General features: G+C 50.8%; 1 protein-coding gene and 1 long non-coding RNA gene across 2 annotated transcripts in view; one reads left to right on the top strand and one right to left on the bottom strand.

Moving 5' to 3' along the window:
• The first annotated feature begins 10,068 nt into the window (after positions 1–10,068).
• LOC139273614 (uncharacterized) lies at positions 10,069–11,899 on the top strand. The gene is made up of 2 exons (XR_011595251.1): positions 10,069–10,136; positions 11,390–11,899. It is a non-coding gene; the product is annotated as an uncharacterized lncRNA (long non-coding RNA).
• Positions 11,900–14,741: 2,842 nt separating this feature from the next.
• LOC139274123 (zinc finger protein 665-like) overlaps positions 14,742–21,280 on the bottom strand; it is a 78,287-nt gene continuing 71,748 nt past the window's right edge. The window contains exon 8 of the mRNA XM_070891166.1: positions 14,742–19,425. Coding sequence (XP_070747267.1) covers positions 18,548–19,425 — 878 coding nt within the window. The 3' untranslated portion in view covers positions 14,742–18,547. The remainder of the gene's footprint in view (positions 19,426–21,280) is intronic.

The following is a 21,280-nucleotide window of genomic DNA, read 5'->3' as shown; positions in this document are numbered from 1 at the left end:
TCCCTCTCTCTCTGTCACTCTCTCTGTCTCTCCCCTCTCTCTCTGAGAGCCCTTTCCTCCTTAATTGGAAAAACAATTAAGACAACTGAGCAGAGGGAGCAAAGCCCCTCCCCAATTGTCAACTAGGGGAGAGGTGTGCCTCATTGAGAGCTCCTCTGCTCAGAAATTCAAACAAGGCCAATTTAAGACCATTAAGGCCTGTGACTCTGGGGTGGGTGTAGCCCTTAAAGGGACCCCATGATGGCAACTCCATCCACGCTGGTGGCAGGGCCAGCTAAGACTTATGCGCAGGCGGCGTCCACATCCACGGCGCCTCCTGCGCCTCCTGCTGCCCTGCCACCATTCAGACTAATTACTAAGAAACACAGGGTCAAGAGCTACACTCACCCCACAATGAGCATTGAGGAGTGCGTGCGGGCGATGGCTGGGGTAGTCGGCCCCTCGGCCATTGTCGCAGCCTCCAAGATGTCTGGGAAGGCTGTATTCTTCCTGAGGTCGGAGCAGGCGGTGTCCCTGGCCCTTGAAAAGGGGCTCACGGTGGGCGGGACATTCCTGCCGGTGGACCCTCTCGAGGCCACCGTGCAGAGGGTCATCATTTCAAACGTCCCGCCCTTTGTTCCCGCTGAGCTCCTCCTCCCTCACCTGCACCAACTGGGGGAGGTAAGGTTAGGGATCAACCCCATACCGCTCGGCCTCAGGGAGAACAGCCTGCGCCACATCTTCTCCTTCCACCGCCAGCTCTTTGTCCGGCTGGCGCGGGAGGAGACAACAGAGGGATCATTTAATGTGGTGCATGAGGGGACTGCCTACCGCGTCTTCTGGACGTCAGACAGCGTGCGGTGCCATGCCTGTAGGGAGGTGGGGCACGTTCGCAAGAACTGCCCCGCCTCCAAGGCCGCCAAATCACCGAAGGCGGCCAAGGCTGGCGCCGCCGCCACCCCTCCCCCTAGTAGCGTCCGCGTGCCTGGAGCCGTAGGTGCGCGGGCATCATCGGAGGTCTTTGTTTTCACGGCCTCTGGCGGGGGGGAGGGAGAGCGTCCGATCGGAAGGAAGGCACGGAGGAAGGCGAAACATCTTGAGGCGCGCCAGAAAGTTTGACCACCGCGCTCAGCCCAACCCAGTCATCGGCGAGCGCGGGGAGCCCTGAGCCCGTGCCCGAGCCCTTGACCAATACCGCAGAGGGGCTCTGGCGCGGGCAAGATAAGAAAAAGGGGGGTGGCGGAGCGGGAGGCCTCGGCAGACATGGAGGTCTCCCTGCCTCCGCGCACCCCCAGGAACAAAAGGAGGCACCGCTCCAATGAGGCGGAGGGGAAACAACATCCCTCCACGGAGGAGTCGGTGCCCGCCGCATGTCCCGCGTCCCCCACCAGCGCACCCAAACTGCGCCATAGACGGGAGGAATCTGTCCCCGGGGAGGGTGAGGCAGTCGAGGCTGCCCAGCCTCTGCCTCCCGGGGATGGCGTGGAGGATCTGCCTGTCGTGGGGGGCGTGGGGCCAGCGGAGGAATGCATTGCCGCCGGGTCGAGCGTCCCGGGGACTGAGGTGGGCGGGGCCAAAAAGGCCGAACCTGAGCCCGCCCAGCCTTTATCCAACTTCCCCCGGGATTTGCTCGACTTGGCAGAAATAAACAGTATTAACAATTTTAATGAATCTGTACACTGTACACGCTGGGCCGGGAGGTGGCGGCGGGGAGGGGGAAGAACCACAACCCTCGCCCCCGACTTTGGAGCTGGGGTACTTGGAGGACCTGGAACATTACTTTGGCCAGGTCTCTCCGTGTTCCCCGGCTCCTGGGGCGGAGGAGGAACCCCTTCCGCTGTCACTTCCTGACCCAGCACCATTTTTAAAAGAGCCCAGTGGGGACTCCTCTGTCGACGATCCTGGGGGTGGTGATCGGGGCAGAGCCAGGGCCGGATGGAGTGGCCGGGCTGTTTGCCGTACCTCGTGCGGTCGACGGGCCGGCTGCTAGCGGCGACCTCCCGGAGGAGGACGGGGACTCGGTGGAGGACGCGGGTGAAGATCTCGAGTCCGTCGCCAGTGAGGCGGTGGATCTCCTCGTGCCCGCCGCTGAGTCCCCCCTCATTCCCGTAGAGGAACTCCGGGACTTTCTGGTCCAGAGCCAGGGTCGCCGCAACCGAACCCATCTGGCCCGGGAAAGATGGTCCGAGCCGGGGCTGCTCATCGCTTCCGTCCGCGCCGCCGCTAAAACCATGGCCGCGGGCGGGCCCTTATCAAAGGCACAAGGCCTTGAGCTGCGCCGGCTCAAAAAGTTCCTCGCTGGGCTGCTGAAGGAGTGGAGGTCAACAAACGACTCCACTCCACCCCCCACAATAGGTTAGGTAGAGGTTGCACTATGCTCTAGTCATGAAGATAACCATAGCCAGCCTCAACATCAACGGCGGCAGAGAGGCACGCCGTAGATTTAACAATTTTTCGCTCCTGCGGGAGGGGAAATATGCGGTGTGCTTCCTGCAAGAAACCCACACCGTTCCGGGAGACGAAGCCACGTGGCTCCTGGAATGGCAAGGAGAGGTCCGCATGAGCCACCTCACTACCACTTCTTGTGGGGTGGCCATCTTGTTGGCCCCGCATTTTCAGCCGGAGATCTTGGGGGTCGAGGAGCCCATGCCAGGCCGCTTGCTGCACGTAATGGTTCGCCTGGGGGACGTGCCGCTCCATCTCATGAACGTGTGCGCCCCTCAGCCCGGACCGCAGCAAACGCGCTTCTTCGAAGAGGTGTCCGCTTTTCTTGGCTCCGTCGACGTCGGCGACTGCTTTGTCGTCGGGGGGGATTTTAACTGCACCCTCGAGGCGAGGGACCGCTCTGGTGCCCCGCAGAGCATGACGGCGATGGAGAAGTTGAGGGACCTGGTCGGGTCCTTCGACTTGGTGGACGTCTGGCGAAATCTCCATCCCGACTGCAGCGCCTTTACTTGGGTGAGGCCTGGAGTAGGATGGTCCAGAGTCGACCGCATTTACGTGTCTCGGGCGTACGTTTCCTGCATCCCAGCGGCCTCCATGCGGCCGGTGCCGTGTTCGGACCACCACCTGGTGTGGGCGGAGATCGCTTCGCTCCGCGTGAGGACGGGGTCCGCGTACTGGCATTTTAACAACCAGCTGCTGGAGGACGTACGGTTCCAGGACTCGTTCCATCGTTTCTGGGCCGACTGGAGTAGGAAGCAGGGGGGCTTCCCCTCCTTGAGGCTATGGTGGGACGTGGGCAAGGCTCACGTCCGCGTCTTCTGTCAAGAGTATGCGAGGGGGTCGACCAAGAGGCGGGCAGCCAGGGTCGGGCGCCTAGAAAAAGAGGTGCTCGAACTGGAGTCCCGTCTCAGTCAAGTCGTCGAGGACCCGGCCCTGTGGATGGTGTACAAAGCGAAGAAGGCCGCGCTGAAGGACCTGCAGCGCGTCGGGTCCCGAGGCGCATTCGTGAGGTCGCGGATCCGGTTCCTGCGGGATCTGGACCGCGGCTCCCCCTTCTTCTACCAGCTGGAAAAAAGACAGAGTGTCCGTAAGCAGCTCTTGATGCTGCTGGCCGACGACGGCTCTCTCGTCTCGGATCCGGAGGGCGTCAACAACAGGGCCCATGAATATTACGGGGCTCTGTTCTCTCCGGAGCCGTCCAGCGAGGAAGCGCGTAGAGTTTTGTGGGAGGACCTGCCGAAGGTCAGCCCGGAGGGCGCCGAAAATCTGGAAGCTCCGCTAAGCCTGGCGGAGCTGACCGGCGCCCTCGCCCGGCTCTCGAGGGGAAAAGCCCGGGGGCTGGACGGGCTGACCGTGGAGTTCCACAGGGCGTTCTGGGATGTCCTGGGGGGCGACTACGCGTGGGTCCTGGGGGAAAGTCTGGCGACCGGGGAGATGCCCCTCTCTTGGCGCAGGGCAGTCATCGTCCTGCTGCCTAAGAAGGGCGATCTCCGCCTCCTTAAGAACTGGCGCCCGGTCTCCCTCCTCAGCACGGACTACAAAATTTTCGCCAGGGCGATGTCTGCTCGCCTTGGCGCCGTGCTGGACCACATGATCCACCCCGACCAGTCCTACACGGTCCCGGGCCGGACAATCCATGATAACATCCATCTGGTCCGGGACCTTATCCATCATTCCCAGGAGGCTAGTCTGTCGGCCGCCTTCCTATCTCTCGACCAAGAGAAGGCGTTCGACAGGGTGGATCACGACTATCTGTTCGGAAATCTGCGCGCTTTCGGGTTCGGGATGCATTTCGTCGCCCGGATCCGACTTTTGTACACCGCCGCGGAGTGTCTGATAAAGGTTAACGGGTCATTGACGGCGCCCCTTCACTTTGGGAGAGGGGTGCGCCAGGGCTACCCCATGTCCGGCCAGTTATATGCCATCTGCGTGGAGCCTTTCCTGCGCCTCCTGCAGATGAGGTTGACGGGACTGGCTCTGCAAGGGCCGGGCGTGGAGGTCGTCCTCTCGGCTTACGCCGATGACGTGCTCCTCGCGGTAGACGATCCCGCTGACCTGCGGAGGATGCGTGAGTGCCAGGAGATTTACTCGGCCGCATCCTCTGCCAGGATCAACTGGGAGAAATGTTCCGGACTCCTGGTGGGTCAGTGGCGGGTGGACTCCCTGCCGGAGGAGCTCAGGCCTTTTGCCTGGAGCATGACCCATCTCCTCTATCTGGGAGTCTACCTTAGCCCCGACGAGGAAGCCTGGCCAGCGAACTGGCAAGAGCTGGAGGCCAAGGTCGCCGCTCGCCTAGGGCGCTGGACAGGACTGCTCCGAGTGCTGTCCTGCAGGGGTCGAGCGCGAGTCATAAACCAGCTGGTGGCCACCATGTTGTGGTACCAGCTGGTCACTTTGACCCCTCCCCCTGCGTTTGTCACCAAGATACAGAAGAAGCTGGTGGACTTCTTCTGGAACAACAGGAAGCACTGGGTCTCTGCCACCGTCTTGAGTCTCCCGCTTGGGGAGGGCGGTTAGTCGTTGGTGTGCGTCAGCAGCCAGCTCGCGATATTCCATCTTCAGACCCTGCAGAGATACCTTTACGTTGAGCCCCCTCCTAGGTGGCGTGCTCTGGCGACGTATTTCTTCCGCCAGCAGCACGGTCTCAACTACGACACGCAGCTCCTGTTTGTGAGCTTGGGGGGCATCAGGACCGCCTTCCAGGAGCTGCCTGTCTTTTACCAGGAACTCACCAGGGTCTGGAACAAAGTCTCCACCAAGCGCAGCTCTCCACCGGCTGGAATGGCGGCTGTCCTGCAGGAGCCGCTGCTCGGGAATCCGTACCTCCACGACCGAGGTTTTAGGTGGCGGTCGGACGAGAGGGCTGTGGCTGGTGAGGTGACCAGAGTCAGGGACCTGCTCGATGGCGGAGGAGCGGGCTGGATGGCGCCAGACACGCTGGCGCAGCGCCTAAATTCCGCCAACGTCCGCCGCGCGGCCGATGCCATCGAGTCGCTAAAAACAGCTCTAGGCCCTGACTCTGTTAGGTGCATCGAGGAGGCTCATGCACGTGGGGAGATCCCGTCGGAACTGACCCCCGTCCGGACGGAATTCCTCATCGGCGCCAAACCCCGGAACCTCCCTCGGGAGCCGGCACCTCACAACTTGAGCCGCCTCGAGGAAATCCCCTCCGTGCCTTTCAGTTCCGCGCGGAGGGGTTTCCTGTACGGGCTGCTCCTGCACACTCTCACCTTTGAAATCCTCGCCTGCCGTCCGGACACGCCATGGCATACCATCTTGCCGTCCGGAGGAGGCGGGGGTCCCCGATGAAGGGCACTCTACGCGGGAGTCCTCCCAGTATTTATCGGGGACTTGGCCTGGAGGGTGGTGCACGGAGCAGTGCCGTGCAATAAATTTTTAAGCCGGTTCACGGGCTCCCAGGCCGCCTGCAATTTCTGCGGTCTGGAAGAGTCCGTGTTCCATGTTTTTATTGAATGCATGAGGTTGCAGCCCCTGTTTTCTTATTTAAAGGGGCTGCTCCTGAAATTTTGGCTGCACTTCAGTCCCACACTCCTGATCTTTGGGCACCCTGTGCGGAGGGGAGCGGGTAGGTCCGAGGGCCTCCTCGTAGGACTGCTCCTGGGCACGGCCAAGGGTGCCATCAGCCTGTCCAGGCAGCGGGCGGTCGAGAGGGTCGTTCAACCTGACTGCCTGCCTCTCTTCCGCACGTACATCCGCGCCAGGGTGTCCTTGGAGATGGAGCACGCGGTGTCCACCGGTACGCTCGCGGCCTTCCGCGAGAGGTGGGCACCGGAGGGACTGCAGTGCATCATCACGCCCGGCAACCAAATTTTAATTTGACTTTATGTTTTAAAGTTTAATTTGTTTTAATTGCCGGTGTTTTTAGTGTCCCCTCCCTTTTTGTAGGGGGCACTTGTAGGGAAAAATATATATGATTTTAGTGCCCAAAAAAAAACTTTAAAAAAAAAAAAGAAACAAAAAAAAATACAAAAAACAAAAAAGAAGGACCTTGTAAATGTCTGGTGCGTCCCCCAGATCGGGGGGCCACGATTTACTGTTTTCGTTTCCCCCAAAAAAGAGTTCTGTGGACAAGCACTCCAAGGTCCCTTTGTTCATCTACACTATTAAGTGGCCTACCGCTTAATGTTTATAGCCTGTTTATAGAATAAAAGGAAAAGGAGGTGGGGTAGCATTGCTGGTTAAGGAGGAAATTAAAGCAATAGTTCAGAAGGACAATAGCATGGATGATGTGGAATCTATATGGGTAGAGCTGCAGAACACCAAAGGGCAAAAAATGTTAGTGGGAGTTGTGTACAGACCTCCAAACAGTAGTAGTGATGTTGGGGAGGGCATCAAACATGAAATTAGGGGTGCATGCAATAAAGGTGCAGCAGTTATAATGGGTGACTTTAATATGCACATAGATTGGGTTAACCAAACTGGAAGCAATACGGTGGAGGAGGATTTCCTGGAGTACATAAGGGATGGTTTTTTAGACCAATATGTCGAGGAACCAACTAGGGGGGAGGCCATCTTAGACTGGGTGTTGTGTAATGAGAGACGATTAATTAGCAATCTCGTGCGAGGCCCCTTGGGGAAGAGTGACCATAATATGGTGGAATTCTGCATTAGGATGGAGAATGAAACAGTTAATTCAGAGACCATGGTCCAGAAGTTAAAGAAGGGTAACTTTGAAGGTATGAGGTGTGAATTGGCTAGGATAGATTGGCGAATGATACTTAAGGGGTTGACTGTGGATGGGCAATGACAGACATTTAGAGACCACATGGATGAACTACAACAATTGTACATTCCTGTCTGGCGTAAAAATAAAAAAGGTAAGGTGGCTCAACCGTGGCTATCAAGGGAAATCAGGGATAGTATTAAAGCCAAGGAAGTGGCATACAAATTGGCCAGAAATAGCAGCGAACCCGGGGACTGGGAGAAATTTAGAACTCAGCAGAGGAGGACAAAGGGTTTGATTAGGGCAGGGAAAATGGAGTACGAGAAGAAGCTTGCAGGGAACATTAAGGCGGATTGCAAAAGTTTCTATAGATATGTAAAGAGAAAAAGGTTAGTAAAGACAAACATAGGTACCCTGCAGTCAGAATCAGGGGAAGTCATAACGGGGAACAAAGAAATGGCGGACCAATTGAACAAGTACTTTGGTTCGGTATTCACTAAGGAGGACACAAACAACCTTCCGGATAGAAAAGAGGTCAGAGGGTCTAGTAAGGAGGAGGAACTGAGGGAAATCCTTATTAGTCGGGAAATTGTGTTGGGGAAATTGATGGGATTGAAGGCCGATAAATCCCCAGGGCCTGATGGACTGCATCCCAGGGTACTTAAGGAGGTGGCCTTGGAAATAGTGGATGCATTGACAGTCATTTTCCAACATTCTATTGACTCTGGATCAGTTCCTATGGAGTGGAGGGTAGCCAATGTAACCCCACTTATTAAAAAAGGAGGGAGAGAAATAACAGGGAATTATAGACCGGTCAGCCTGACATCGGTAGTGGGTAAAATGATGGAATCAATTATTAAGGATGTCATAGCAGTGCATTTGGAAAGAGGTGACATGAAAGGTCCAAGTCAGCATGGATTTGTGAAAGGGAAATCATGCTTGACAAATCTTCTGGAAATTTTTGAGGATGTTTCCAGTAGAGTGGACAAGGGAGAACCAGTTGATGTGGTATATTTGGACTTTCAGAAGGCTTTCGACAAGGTCCCAAACAAGAGATTAATGTACAAAGTTAAAGCACATAGGATTGGGGGTAGTGTACTGACATGGATTGAGAACTGGTTGTCAGACAGGAAGCAAAGAGTAGGAGTAAATGGGGACTTTTCAGAATGGCAGGCGGTGACTAGTCGGGTACCGCAAGGTTCTGTGCTGGGGCCCTAGCTGTTTACACTGTACATTAATGATTTAGATGAGGGGATTAAATGTAGTATCTCCAAATTTGCGGATGACACTAAGTTGGGTGGCAGTGTGAGCTGCGAGGAGGATGCTATGAGGCTGCAGAGTGACTTGGATAGGTTAGGTGAGTGGGCAAATGCATGGCAGATGAAGTATAATGTGGATAAATGTAAGGTTATCCACTTTGGTGGTAAAAACAGAGAGACAGACTATTATCTGAATGGTGACAGATTAGGAAAAGGGGAGGTGCAAAGAGACCTGGGTGTCATGGTACATCAGTCATTGAAGGTTGGTATGCAGGTACAGCAGGCGGTTAAGAAAGCAAATGGCATGTTGGCCTTCATATCGAGGGGATTTGAGTACAGGGGCAGGGAGGTGTTGCTACAGTTGTACAGGGCCTTGGTGAGGCCACACCTGCAGTATTGTATACAGTTTTGGTCTCCTAACCTGAGGAAGGACATTCTTGCTATTGAGGGAGTGCAGCGAAGGTTCACCAGACTGATTCCCAGGATGGTGGGACTGACCTATCAAGAAAGACTGGATCAACTGGGCTTGTATTCACTGGAGTTCAGAAGAATGAGAGGGAACCTCATAGAAACGTTTAAAATTCTGACGGGGTTAGACAGGTTAGATGCAGGAAGAATGTTCCCAATGTTGGGGAAGTCCAGAACCAGGGGACACAGTCTAAGGATAAGGGGTAAGCCATTTAGGACCGAGATGAGGAGGAATTTCTTCATCCAGAGAGTGGTGAACCTGTGGAATTCTCTACCACAGAAAGTTGTTGAGGCCAATTCACTAAATATATTCAAAAAGGAGTTGGATGAAGACCTTACCACTAGGGGGATCAAGGGGTATGGCGAGAAAGCAGGAATGGGGTACTGAAGTTGCATGTTCAGCCATGAACTCATTGAATGGCGGTGCAGGCTAGAAGGGCCGAATGGCCTACTCCTGCACCTATTTTCTATGTTTCTATGTTTCCTTATTAGCCCTCCAAAAGTACATCACCTCACACTTCTCTGAATTAAATTCCATTTGCCACTGCTCTGCCCACCTGACCAGTAGATTGATATCCTCCTGCAGCCCATGACATTCCTCTTCATTATAACCACACAGCCAATTTTAGTGTTGTCTGCAAACTTCTTAATCATACTCCCTATATTCAAATCTAAATCGTTGATATATAAAGCACAAAAAGCAAGGGACCCAGTACTGAGCCTTGCGAAACCCCACTGGAAACATCATTCCAGTCACAAAAACATCCATCAATCATTACCCTTTGCCACTGGACCAAGACCTAGCTCTGTCAAGCCCGTGTGGTGGCTGGTGTGCAACGTTCAGCACACGTTAATCCACACACAGGCATCTTCCACCCCCTCAATTGGAGTTCAGGACTGGAACATCGGGTCCTTCGTTGAAACATCTGTGACCTCGTGTGGAAGCAAGTTATCCTGGTTCAAGGGACCGCCTATGATGATGATGAAAGGAAAGCTCCGGGTCTGTATGGTGCCATTGTGACACATCGAGACGTACCGCGCATGCGCGTCCATCTGTGCGCAACAACAATGTCTTCCCCGCCCGCGCATGCTCAGACAGTGAGGGAGATCCGGGCTCAGCCCTGCCCACTGGGAGCTGCAAGCTCCGCCCCTCACACACTCCGATTGGTTGGAGGACCACCCGCGCGCTCGGTCCTCCAGTCCCATCCCCGCTCTTCCCATTGGTTGGGAGCTGCCGTCAATCACCCGGGCAGTGTGAGTTGAGCATGTGCGGGCTGCGGGAGGTGGAGTGGCGACAGCGGGTGAGAGATGGGCGGAGGGAGGGAGCAGGTTAATAAACTCCACGGGCTTCACATACACCGAGTGTGGGCCCAGGCCCGAGAGACAACACTCTGCATTATCCGCTTCACACACACCCGGTGCTGGCCTCAGGCCCCGAACAAGAACCTGCGGCTCCGGCCTTTCCCCGAGCGGGGTCCCCGGCAGTTGCGGGGCTTTCTCCCGGTGACAGGCTCCGGGGGGGGCAGCAGGGCGCATGCGCGGCCTTTCCCTGGGCCAGGAACCAGGAGGAGAGAATGTTGAGAGTCTCTATCCTGGACTCTCAGTCAGGGCTTTTGTAAACTGCTGTTCCAGGCTGGGGTTTAACATTCTGCATAAATAGCCGATTGTCTTATCGGGCCGCAGTGTTTGTTTCAGAACCGCTGTCTGATCTGTCCCCTTAATCAAGGGATGGGTGGGGATTAAAAAGAAGATATTCGTGTGGAGGCAGAGGGCATGGTTGAGGTTTTAAATGAGTACATTGCTTCTGTCTTCACTACAGAAGAGGATTCTGCCAATGTAGCAGCAAACAAGATAGTATCGATATTACTTGGGATAAAAATTATCAGATTGTGGGTGCAGGGGATGGATTGGTCCTGTGGGTGGGTTTAGAAGCTTTATAAACACCTGGTGTGGGCCTGAGGTGCCAAATAAGAGCCCACAGGCCCCGTGTTTGCCCCCCGGTGACGGGCCCTGTGAGTGACCGCCCGGGGGAGCGGGCTCACAGGCCGCCAGCCTGGACAGGGCGAGGCTCACTGCGACTGCGCAGTACTTTGGGCAGGAACAAAGAGTGGGCGGGGCTTCAGGATCTCTGTCACTTTGATTGGACGACATGTTTCTCCCCATATTAGTGGCCCCTGAAAGGAAGCCTTGTTCTGATTCTTGTCTGGTGACCCTGGGGCAACACAGTATCACTCTATTGGTCCATGAAAATAAGCCCAGTGTCCAGGAGAGAAAATCATCAGTTCATTGCTTTTATTCTCATTCTGCACACAGGAGCTTTAAGCTGAATCCAGCCAGAGTAGAGCGAGGGAGAAAACTGGGAGCGGAGGATAAAATGATGGAGATGGTGCGATGGGTGTGGAGTTTAGCACAGGGAGGAGGGAGAGTGTGTGGGATGGGGATTTACAGCTTTGGGGGAACAAGAGAGTAAAAAATGTTCTATAGAAACTAAAATTATCTGTTCTGAATTTCTATCAATAATTACAGTGATGTATTTTGTAAACTCCCTTTACAGAGAATCAGAACGGGATGATTTGCAAACGAGAAACACAAACCAAACATCACCTCATGTTCTGACCGAGTCACTCGATTCATCAAGACCTGACTATCATCAGACTTTGCATGTGGAAGAATAAATGGTTGTCTGTGGGAAAAGATTTCAAAGATCAGTGTGACTGGAAAAGCACCGAGACACACATACCCGAGTGAGAGTGTTCCAGTGCACTGACTGTGGAAGGAGCTTTTACCAGTTACACAGCCTGAAAAACAGCGCACCATTTACAGCGGGAGAAACTGTACACGTGTTGTGTGTGTGGACGAGGCTTCAACTGATCGTCCAACCTGAGACACAAGGACACCCGCACCACGGAGAAACCGTGGAAATGTGGGGACCGTGGGAAGGGATTCAATTAACAAAACGCTGAAAACTAGGGAGAGGCTGTTCAACTGCCCTTATGTTGAATGTGATTCAATTGTCTAGCATGCTGACATGCCAGCGAGCTCGCAATAAAGACCATTTACCTGCTCCGTGTGTGGGAAGAGATTCACTTGTTCATCCCAACTCACTACAGACCAACTTGATCACACTGATGAGAGACCTTTTAAATGTTCTGACTGTGGGCACTCCACTTTCCTGCCTGCTCCTCATAACCCTTGATTCCTCTATCGTTCAGAAATATGTCTATCTCAATCTTAAATATATTCAATGACCCAGCCTCCACAGTTCTCTGGGGCAGAGAATTCCAAAGATTCAAGACCCTCAGAGAAGAAATTCCTCCCCATCTCTGTTTCAAATATCCGACCCCTTACTCTGAAACTATGCCCCTTAGTTCTAGATTCCCTACGAGGGAAAACATTTTGTGAAGCCCCCTCAGAATCTTATATGGTTCAATAAGATCACCTCTCATTCTTCTAATCTTCAATGAGTATAAACCCAACCTGCCCAACATTTCATCATAAGACAATCCCTTCATCTCGGGAATTAACCTAGTGAACCTTGTCTGAATTGCCTCCAATGCAAGTATATCCCTCCTTAAATAAGGAGACTAAAACCGTACACAGTACTGCAGGTGTGGTCTCACCAATGCCCTATACAGTTGTAGCAGGACTTCCGTGCTTTTATACTCCATCCCCTTGCAATAAAGGTGAACATTCCATTTGCCTTCCGAATTAATTGCTGTATCTGCAGGTGAGCTTTTTGTGTTTCATGTAGAAGGACCTCCAGATCCCTCTGTACCGCTGCATTTTGTAGTCTCCATTAAAATAATAATTTTTATTCTTCCGACCAAAGTGGATAACTTCACATTTTCCCACATTATACCCCAGCTGCCAAATTTTTGCCCACTCACTTAACCTATCTATATCCCTTTGCAGATTCTTTGTGTCCTCTTCACAACTTGCTTTCCCACCTGTCTTTGTATCATCGTCAAATTTGGCTACATTACACACGGTCCCTTCATCCAAGTCATTAACATAAAGTGTAAATAGTTGAGCTCCCAGCAGTGATCCCTGTGGCACTCCACGAGTTACAATTTGCCCATCTGAAAATGACCCATTTATCTGGACTATTCTGGGGTGAGGGGGTACACTGACCACGAATAGATTCTGCTAACTATAATGAGGTTTGTTTACTCTTTACAGTGTTTTGAATTGTGTGTTTAACTGAAGTCAGACGTTGAGTGCAGTTACCCGCGGGCACTGGGCTGTTTCTGGTGAATGAATGTGGACAGTGTTAGTGGGGAATAGATTTGTGTGGGATCATTCTGTGCTAAACGCTTTGCTGGGCTGTGGGTTTGCCTCAGTCCCAGTGAAGAAGTGCTGTTGAATCACAAACCCGCCAGAGATTTAAACCCTATGGTCAATCTGTGTGACGTCATTGTGGCTGGGGGAAAGATTCCTTCTAGTCTGTCTAGGACCACTTACACTGAGACACAACATCCAGGGACCACTTACACTGAGACACAAAATCCAGGGACCACTTACACTGAGACACCAAATCCAGGGACCACTTACACTGAGACACCAAATCGAGGACCACTTAACTGAGACACCAAATCGAGGACCACTTACACTGAGACACCAAATCGAGGACCACTTACACTGAGACACCAAATCGAGGACCACTTAACTGAGACACCAAATCGAGGACCACTTAACTGAGACACTAAATCCAGGGACCACTTACACAGACACCAAATCCAGGGACCACTTACACTGAGACACCAAATCCAGGGACCACTTACACTGAGACACCAAATCCAGGACCACTTACAGTGAGACACCAAATCCAGGGACCACTTACACTGAGACACCAAATCCAGGGACCACTTACACAGAGACACCAAATCCAGGGACCACTTACACAGACTACAAAATGGGAATGGGAGAGCCTCAGTATGGGGAATGGTTGTGGTTGTGAATCCAGCTGTAGTGAGGGCGGAAGGTGGGTAATGGACGAAGTTGTGACGGTGGAATTAGACGGGGACTGGTGGGGCCTGGTGACAGGTTATTGTCAGAAGCCCTTTTCAGACAGGCCAATAATTGGATGTAACCAGCACAACATCTGGATCTGACTGTTCTTGTCCCAAAATCCCAAAGTCTAATGTCCCTGATGTTTTTTTCTGTCGGAAATGTTGAGATGTGAAAGAATTGGAGGAAAGTGGACTCGGTCAGAAAGAAGGTTCCTGGAATGAACAATTCATGAGGCTGTTTTGTGACTTGTCTGCGTGTGGTTTAAAAAAAATGAAATTAAAATCGACGCGTCTAGTAACACGGTGTTGTCAATTGTAGTTTCTAACCTTAATCACTAACTCATAAACCGAACATCGTATTGACTATCCACAAATAGCCCCAACCACTAACCCTAAACCTACACCCAAACCCCAGCCTGAACCAAAGTTTATTGACATGGGTCAATGGAGGATCTAATGAACTGATAAAGGAAGTATTTGAAACAATGATCTTGATTAAAGAAATAGTGCAAGGTATGTTAGCAACAAGAGATTCAATCAACGAGATCAGCAATGAGAGTTACAAAGATCAGAACATTTCAAAGGGTCTCACATGCAATATGTGTGGAGGAGTTTAAAAAAAAATCAGATCCAAAAAGGGTTAAATGGTACAGAAAATAACAGATTTAAAATCTTATGCAAGATAGGTCTATAAAGGATGGGTCAACAGAACTTCAGAGAAGTGTAAAGTGAGACACTACATCACACCCACAACAAGCTTGGGATTTGATGTGGTAGAATGAGAACTAGATGAGAACTGAAATAATCTAGAGTAAGAAAAGGCCCAAAAATGGAACAGTGGGTAACAGAACATCAATTAGTCTCTTATCATGGAGAAATCAAATATTCAACACACTGTGTTTGAAAAAAAGCTGATTTATTTAATATTTATCCAGAATATTAAACTCAAGCCCAGTTATAGGGGTTATTAATATCAGCAGAAATAAAGCATGATTTCCATAGTGAACATGATTCAGTCCAGGATGTGGTTAACAGCAGCAAAAACAGCAGAATCCAAAATGCTGCAGTTAGTTGTGAACTCGCTGGTGTCTCAGCAGAGAGCATGTTTGAGTGAATCCCTTCCCACACTCAGTGCAGGTGAACAGTCTCCTCCGCGTGAATTCGCTGGTGTCTGAACAGAGAGCATGACTGAGTGAATCCTTTCCCACACTCTGCAGGTGAATGGTCTCTTCAGTGTGAGTACGTGGTGCGTCAGCTGATCCTTTGTGCTTTTAAAGCTCTTCTCACAGTCAGAACATTGAAATGAAGTCTCAACAGTGTGAATAAGTTGGTGTGTCAGAAGATGGGATGATTGAAGTCATCCCTTCCCACACTCAATGCATGTGATCGGTCTCTCCCCCATGTGAACTCGCTTGTGCGTCTGGAGCTTGGATAACAGAGTGAATCCCTTCCTGCACATGGACCAAGTGAGTGGCCTCTCCCCAGTGTGAATACGTCACTGAATATCCAGCTGGGATGGGTAATTAAATCCCTTTCCACATTCCCACGGTTTCCCTGTGGTACGGGAGTCCTTGTCTCCAGATTGGATGATCAGTTGAAGCCTCATTTTTGTCAGGCTGCGTAACTGGTTAAAGCTCTTTCCACAGTCAGTGCATTGGAACAATCTCACTCGGTGCTTTTCCAGTCACACTGATGTTTGAAATTTTTTGCCATGGACAGAACAGGCAAACATTTCTCCTTCCACATTCAAAGACCGATAATGTTCAGGTCCTGCTCAATGGAGTGACTGTCAGATCTTGACGTGATGTTTGGTTTGATTGTAGCTAATACCATGTTTAGTTAATTAGTAGGTTTGAGACTGTCAGCAACATTAATACCTTATTAAGAAATATAAGATGAACAGATTCTCTGTCCTCTTCCATATCTTATATTGATCCATCAATCAGAGTAAACATGCAAGTCCCGCATGTCCACAGTAACTGACACGAGGTCAGCCCACTGGATGGAACCTCGGGCGCCCTGAGCTTGATCTCTGGTGTCTCCAGTCCTGACTGCTCCCTTACATCAGTCTCCCCTCACTTTTATACCCTGCAATGATCCATCTCTGGCACCGGACTCTTCTGTGTCTTCTCTGCTGGGTTTTGGCAGGAAGCTGGGAAAGGACAGCTGGAACTTCTCTAATCTGTGATTTGCAAGGACATTTCCCTGGTTCCCAGCAGTTACTTTTCTTCAGTAATTTTCTCATTAACCCTAAACTACTCTGCCTGCTGTTAGTTGTTATTTCTTATAGTTTCACAATTATAGATCTACACATCACACATTCTAATCTAACCTATTCTATTCCTCACTCTGGCTTAAGCTTATATTGTGGTTACTAACAGACAGACCTGTTCTTTCCCCTGATCTGATTACAGATTCCAACAAATGGGTTCAGTAAATGGAATGTCTTATCAGTGTTGCCATGGTGACCTGTCTTCAGTGAATCGATTGTTTGAGTTTCTAACTTAGACTAAACTTCTCTTTCCTATAATACATATTTAAGTCAATGTATTTTAGCCATTTTATGTTGATAAAGTGGTTAAAAAAGCACATGATCCTAGGTTTTATACATAAGGGTGTAGTGTATAAATGGGCAGAGGATATGTAAACCTGAACAAATCATTGGTTAGGCTGCAGTTGGAATATTGTGTTAGCTTTTGGACATCTTATACCAGAGGGATGACGAGGCCATGGAGAGGATGCCGAGAGATTCACTGAGATGTTACCAGGGAAGAGAGGCTTTAGTTATCGGGAGAGATTGGAGAAACTGGGATCTTTTCATTAGAACAAAGGTTACTCTCATGTACAAAGCCCAGCTCCCCATACCTTCCCAGAGTGCCTCTCCTAGCCTTGGTATCCAGGAAAGGTATTGGTAACAAGTCCCTGATAACTAAATAACTTAATTTGTGATCTGAGGGAGGTGTTCAAGATGTAATCAGGTAAATGAGGAAAAACTATTTCCACCAGTCGGTGAGTCAGTAACTCGAGGGCATCAAATTCAAATCATCACCAAAAGGCTCAGACCCAGGGAGGAACTATCGAGCACACTGTACAACAATGTTCGGGACACTCACTGTTCCTCCGGATCTGTGTCCGGGGGAGGAACTGATGGGTTTCTCTTATCTTTGGGTTAAATGATGTTCTCATCGAGGTGGTGGATATCAGCATTGGAGATTGGGGTATTCTGAGCACCTAGTGTCTGCCTGAGGCACTCTCCAGTCAGGTACAGCATGGGGTAGATACAGATTAAAGCTCCCTTTACACTGTCTCATCAAACACTCCCAGGGCAGGTACAGCACGGGTTAGATACATAGTAAAGCTCCCTTCACACTGTCTCATCAAACACTCCCAGGGCAGGTACAGCAAGAGTTAGATACAGAGTAAAGCTCCCTCAACACTGTCCCATCAAATACTCCCAGGGCAGGTATAGCATGGGTTAGATACAGAGTAAAGCTCCCTCCACACTGTCTCATCAAGCACTCCCAGGGCGGGTACAGCACGGGTTAGATACAGATAAAGTTCCCTCTATACTGTCCCATCAAACACTCCCAGGGCAGGTATAGCATGGGTTAGATACAGAGTAAAGCTCCCTCCACACTGTCTCATCAAGCACTCCCAGGGCGGGTACAGCACGGGTTAGATACAGATAAAGTTCCCTCTATACTGTCCCATCAAACACTCCCAGGGCAGGTACAGCACGGGTTAGATACAGAGTAAAGCTCCCTCCACACTGTCTCATCAAGCACTCCCAGGGCGGGTACAGCACGGGTTAGATACAGATAAAGTTCCCTCTATACTGTCCCATCAAACACTCCCAGGGCAGGTACAGCACGGGTTAGATACAGAGTAAAGATCCCTCCACACTGTCCCATCAAACACTCCCAGGGCAGGTACCTGGATGTCTTACCGATACCTTCCCTGGATACCAAGGCTAGGAGTGACAATCTGAAAGATATAGAAATCTAGGGTTTGTCCATGAGAGTAACCGAAGGAATGCGAACTGAAATAATCGTGAGTAATGATCGGGTGTCAGTTGTGGCTCAGTGGTAGCACTCTCATCTCTGAGTCAGTAGGTTGTGGGTTCAAGTCCACCTGTAGATACTTGAGCACAAAATCTAGGCTGACATTCCAATGCAGTACTGAGGGATTGCTGCACTGTCTGTGTTGCCATCTTTTAGATGAATCGCTCAATTGAGGCTCCATCATCCCTCAACCAATATCACTAAAACAGATTATCTGGCCAGTATCACATCGCTGTTCGTGGCAGCTTGCTGTGTGCAAATTGTCTGCTGCACTTCCTACATTGCAACAGTGAATGCACTTCAAATGTACTTTGACGTTGTTGTATCCTATTGGCTGTAAAGCACGAGGTCCTGAGGTCATGTGAGGTGCTACATAAGGACAAGTCTTTATTGAACAAAGGAGATAAGGCCCAAAAATGGAACAGTCGGTAACAGGATATCGATTAGTCTCCTCTTATCTTGGAGACATCAAGGAATCAGCACAATGTGTGCTTGAACCAAAGCTGATTTATTTGTCAGATATCCATAAAATTAACCTCCAGCTCAGTTACAGGGAAAACAAAGCCCAACAATCAGAATGAACATGGTTCAGTCCTGGATGTGATTAACAGCTGCAGTAAGAGCAGAATCCAACCCCTGCAGTCACTTGTGAACTCGCTGGTGTCTCAGTAGGTGGGACGATCGAGCGAATCCCTTCCCACACATGGAGCAGGTGAATGGCCTCTCTCCAGTGTGAGTGCGTTTGTGTCTCATCAGATCATTTCTGCTTTTAAATCTCTTCTCACAGTCAGAACATTTAAACGGTCTCTCATTGGTGTGAACAACTTGGTGTGCAGTGAGGCTGGCTGCCACAGAGAATCCCTTCCCACACACAGAGCAGGTGAACGGCCTCTCCCCAGTGTGAGTGCGTTGGTGGGTCAGCAGGTTGGATGAACTAGTAAATCCCTTCCCACACATGGAGCAGGTGAACGGCCTCTCCCCAGTGTGAATGCGTTGGTGTACCATCAGATAATTTCTGCTTTTAAAGCTCTTCTCACAGACAGAACATTTAAACGGTCTCCTATTGGTGTGAACAAGTTGGTGTGCAGTGAAGTGGGATGACTGAGTGAATCCCTTCCCACACTCAGAGCAGGTAAACGGCCTCTCGACAGTGTGAACTCGCTGGTGAGCCAGAAGGTGGGGTGAATTAGTGAATCCCTTTCCACACACGGAGCCGGTGAATGGCCTCTCGACAGTGTGAGTGCGCTGGTGTCTCAGGTGGTGAGATGATTTCATGAATCCTTTCCCACACACAGAGCAGACGAACGGTCTCTCTCTGGCGTGATCTCGCTGGTGATCAGTGAGGTGAGATGAACAAGTGAATCCCTTCCCACACATGGAGCAGGTGAACGGCCTCTCCCCAGTGTGACTGCGTCGATGAATTTCCAGTTGAGATGGGTAATGGAATTCCTTCCCACAATCCCCACATTTCCACAGTTTCTCTGTGGTGCGGATGACCTTGTGTCTCTCCAGGTTGGATGATCAGTTGAAGCCTTTCACACACAGAACACGTGTACGGTTTCTTCCCGCTATGAATGGTGTGATATTTTTTCAGGCTGTGTAACTAGTTAAAGCTCTACAGTCAGTGCACTGGAACACTCTCACTCGGTTGTGTGCGTCTCGGTGCTTTTCCAGTCACACTGATGTTTGAAATCTTTTCCCACAGACAGAACAGACAAACATTTCTCCTTCCACATTCAAAGGATGATGATATTCAGGTTGTGGTGAATCGAGTGACTGTTACATCTTGATGTGATGCTTGGTTCGAGTTTCCCATCTGCAAACCCTCCCCTTCTAATACCTTGTAAAAGGAGTTTCCAAAATCATCACTAAGGACAGGATAGAAATTCAGATCGGACAATTCTAGTTTCTATGGTACACACATTCCTCTCTGGTTTCTCCACAGCTGTAAATCACCGTCTCACACTCTCCCTACTCCCTGTGCTAAAATTCAAACCCATTATACCACCTCCAACATTTTTTCCTTCTCACTGAAGATGCTGACTCTGGCTGGGTTCAGTTCTACACTCACTGGTTCCCCTCCATCGCCCTCTCCTCCCTTGAAAGTGCTGACTCTGGCTGGGTTCAGTTCTACACTCACTGGTTCCCCTCCCTCTCCTCCCCTGAAGGTGCTGACTCTGGCTGGGTTCAGTTCTACACTCACTGGTTCCCCTCCCTCTCCTCCCCTGAAGGTGCTGACTCTGGCTGGGTTCAGTTCTACACTCACTGGTTCCCCTCCCTCTCCTCCCCTGAAGGTGCTGACTCTGGCTGGGTTCAGTTCTACACTCACTGGTTCCCCTCCCTCTCCTCCCCTGAAGGTGCTGACTCTGGCTGGGTTCAGTTCTACACTCACTGGTTCCCCTCCCCTGAAGGTGCTGACAGTGGCTGGGCTCAGTTCTACACTCACTGATTCCCCTCCCTCTCCTCCCCTGAAGGCGCTGACTCTGGCTGGGTTCAGTTTTACACTCACCAGTTTCTCTCAAATATGTGACCCATGTGCCCAATCTCTACGCGTGAACCTCGACAGTGAGTGTCGACGGGCTATTCCACTGTCCTCACCCGAGGCCTCACACGTGCATTTTCCAGCAGGGTAACTGGAGCCTACTCCCAATGACTCAGTGGGTAAAGGCACCGCCCAATGTGACTGAGTCCTAGGAACAGGAAGGACCCAGGTTTAATCCTGTCTGCATATCCTCCCCTTCCAAAAAGCTGTTTGCAAAAGTCATCACTGTAAGTAGGAACATAGGAACAGGAATAGGCCATTCAGCCCCTGGAGCATGTTCCACCATTCAATTCGATCGTGGCTGATCAGTATTTTAACTCCGTCTACCTGCCTTGGTTCCATCGCCCTTAATACCCTTGCCTAAGAAGAATTCATCAATCTCAGTTTTGGAATTTTCAACTGGCCCCCAGCCTCAATTTTAGGGGAACAGAGTTCCGGATTTCCACTACCCTTTAAGAACATAAGAAATAAGGGAAAGAGTAGGCAATATGGCCCCTCGAGCCAACTCTATCAGTCAATAAGATCAAGGCCGACCTTCGACCTCAACTCTACTTTCCCGCACTATTCCCAGATCCCTTGATTCCTTTAAAATCATAGAACCTTACAGCATGGAACGAGGCCATTTCGGCCCATCGTGTTTGTGCTGGCCAACAAGAGGCTATCCAGCCTAATCCCACTTTCCAGCTCTAGGTCTGCAGGTTACGGCACTTCAAGTGCACATCCAAGTACTTTTTAAATGTGGTGAGGGTTTCTGCCTCTACCATTCTTTCAGGCAGTGAGTTCCAGACCCCCACAACCCTCTGCGGGAAGAAATTTACCCTCAAATCCCCTCT

This window comes from Pristiophorus japonicus, chromosome 9 (assembly GCF_044704955.1).
Source record: "Pristiophorus japonicus isolate sPriJap1 chromosome 9, sPriJap1.hap1, whole genome shotgun sequence".
Taxonomy (NCBI): Eukaryota; Metazoa; Chordata; class Chondrichthyes; family Pristiophoridae; genus Pristiophorus; species Pristiophorus japonicus.
This window is presented reverse-complemented; position numbering and strand designations above follow the sequence as displayed.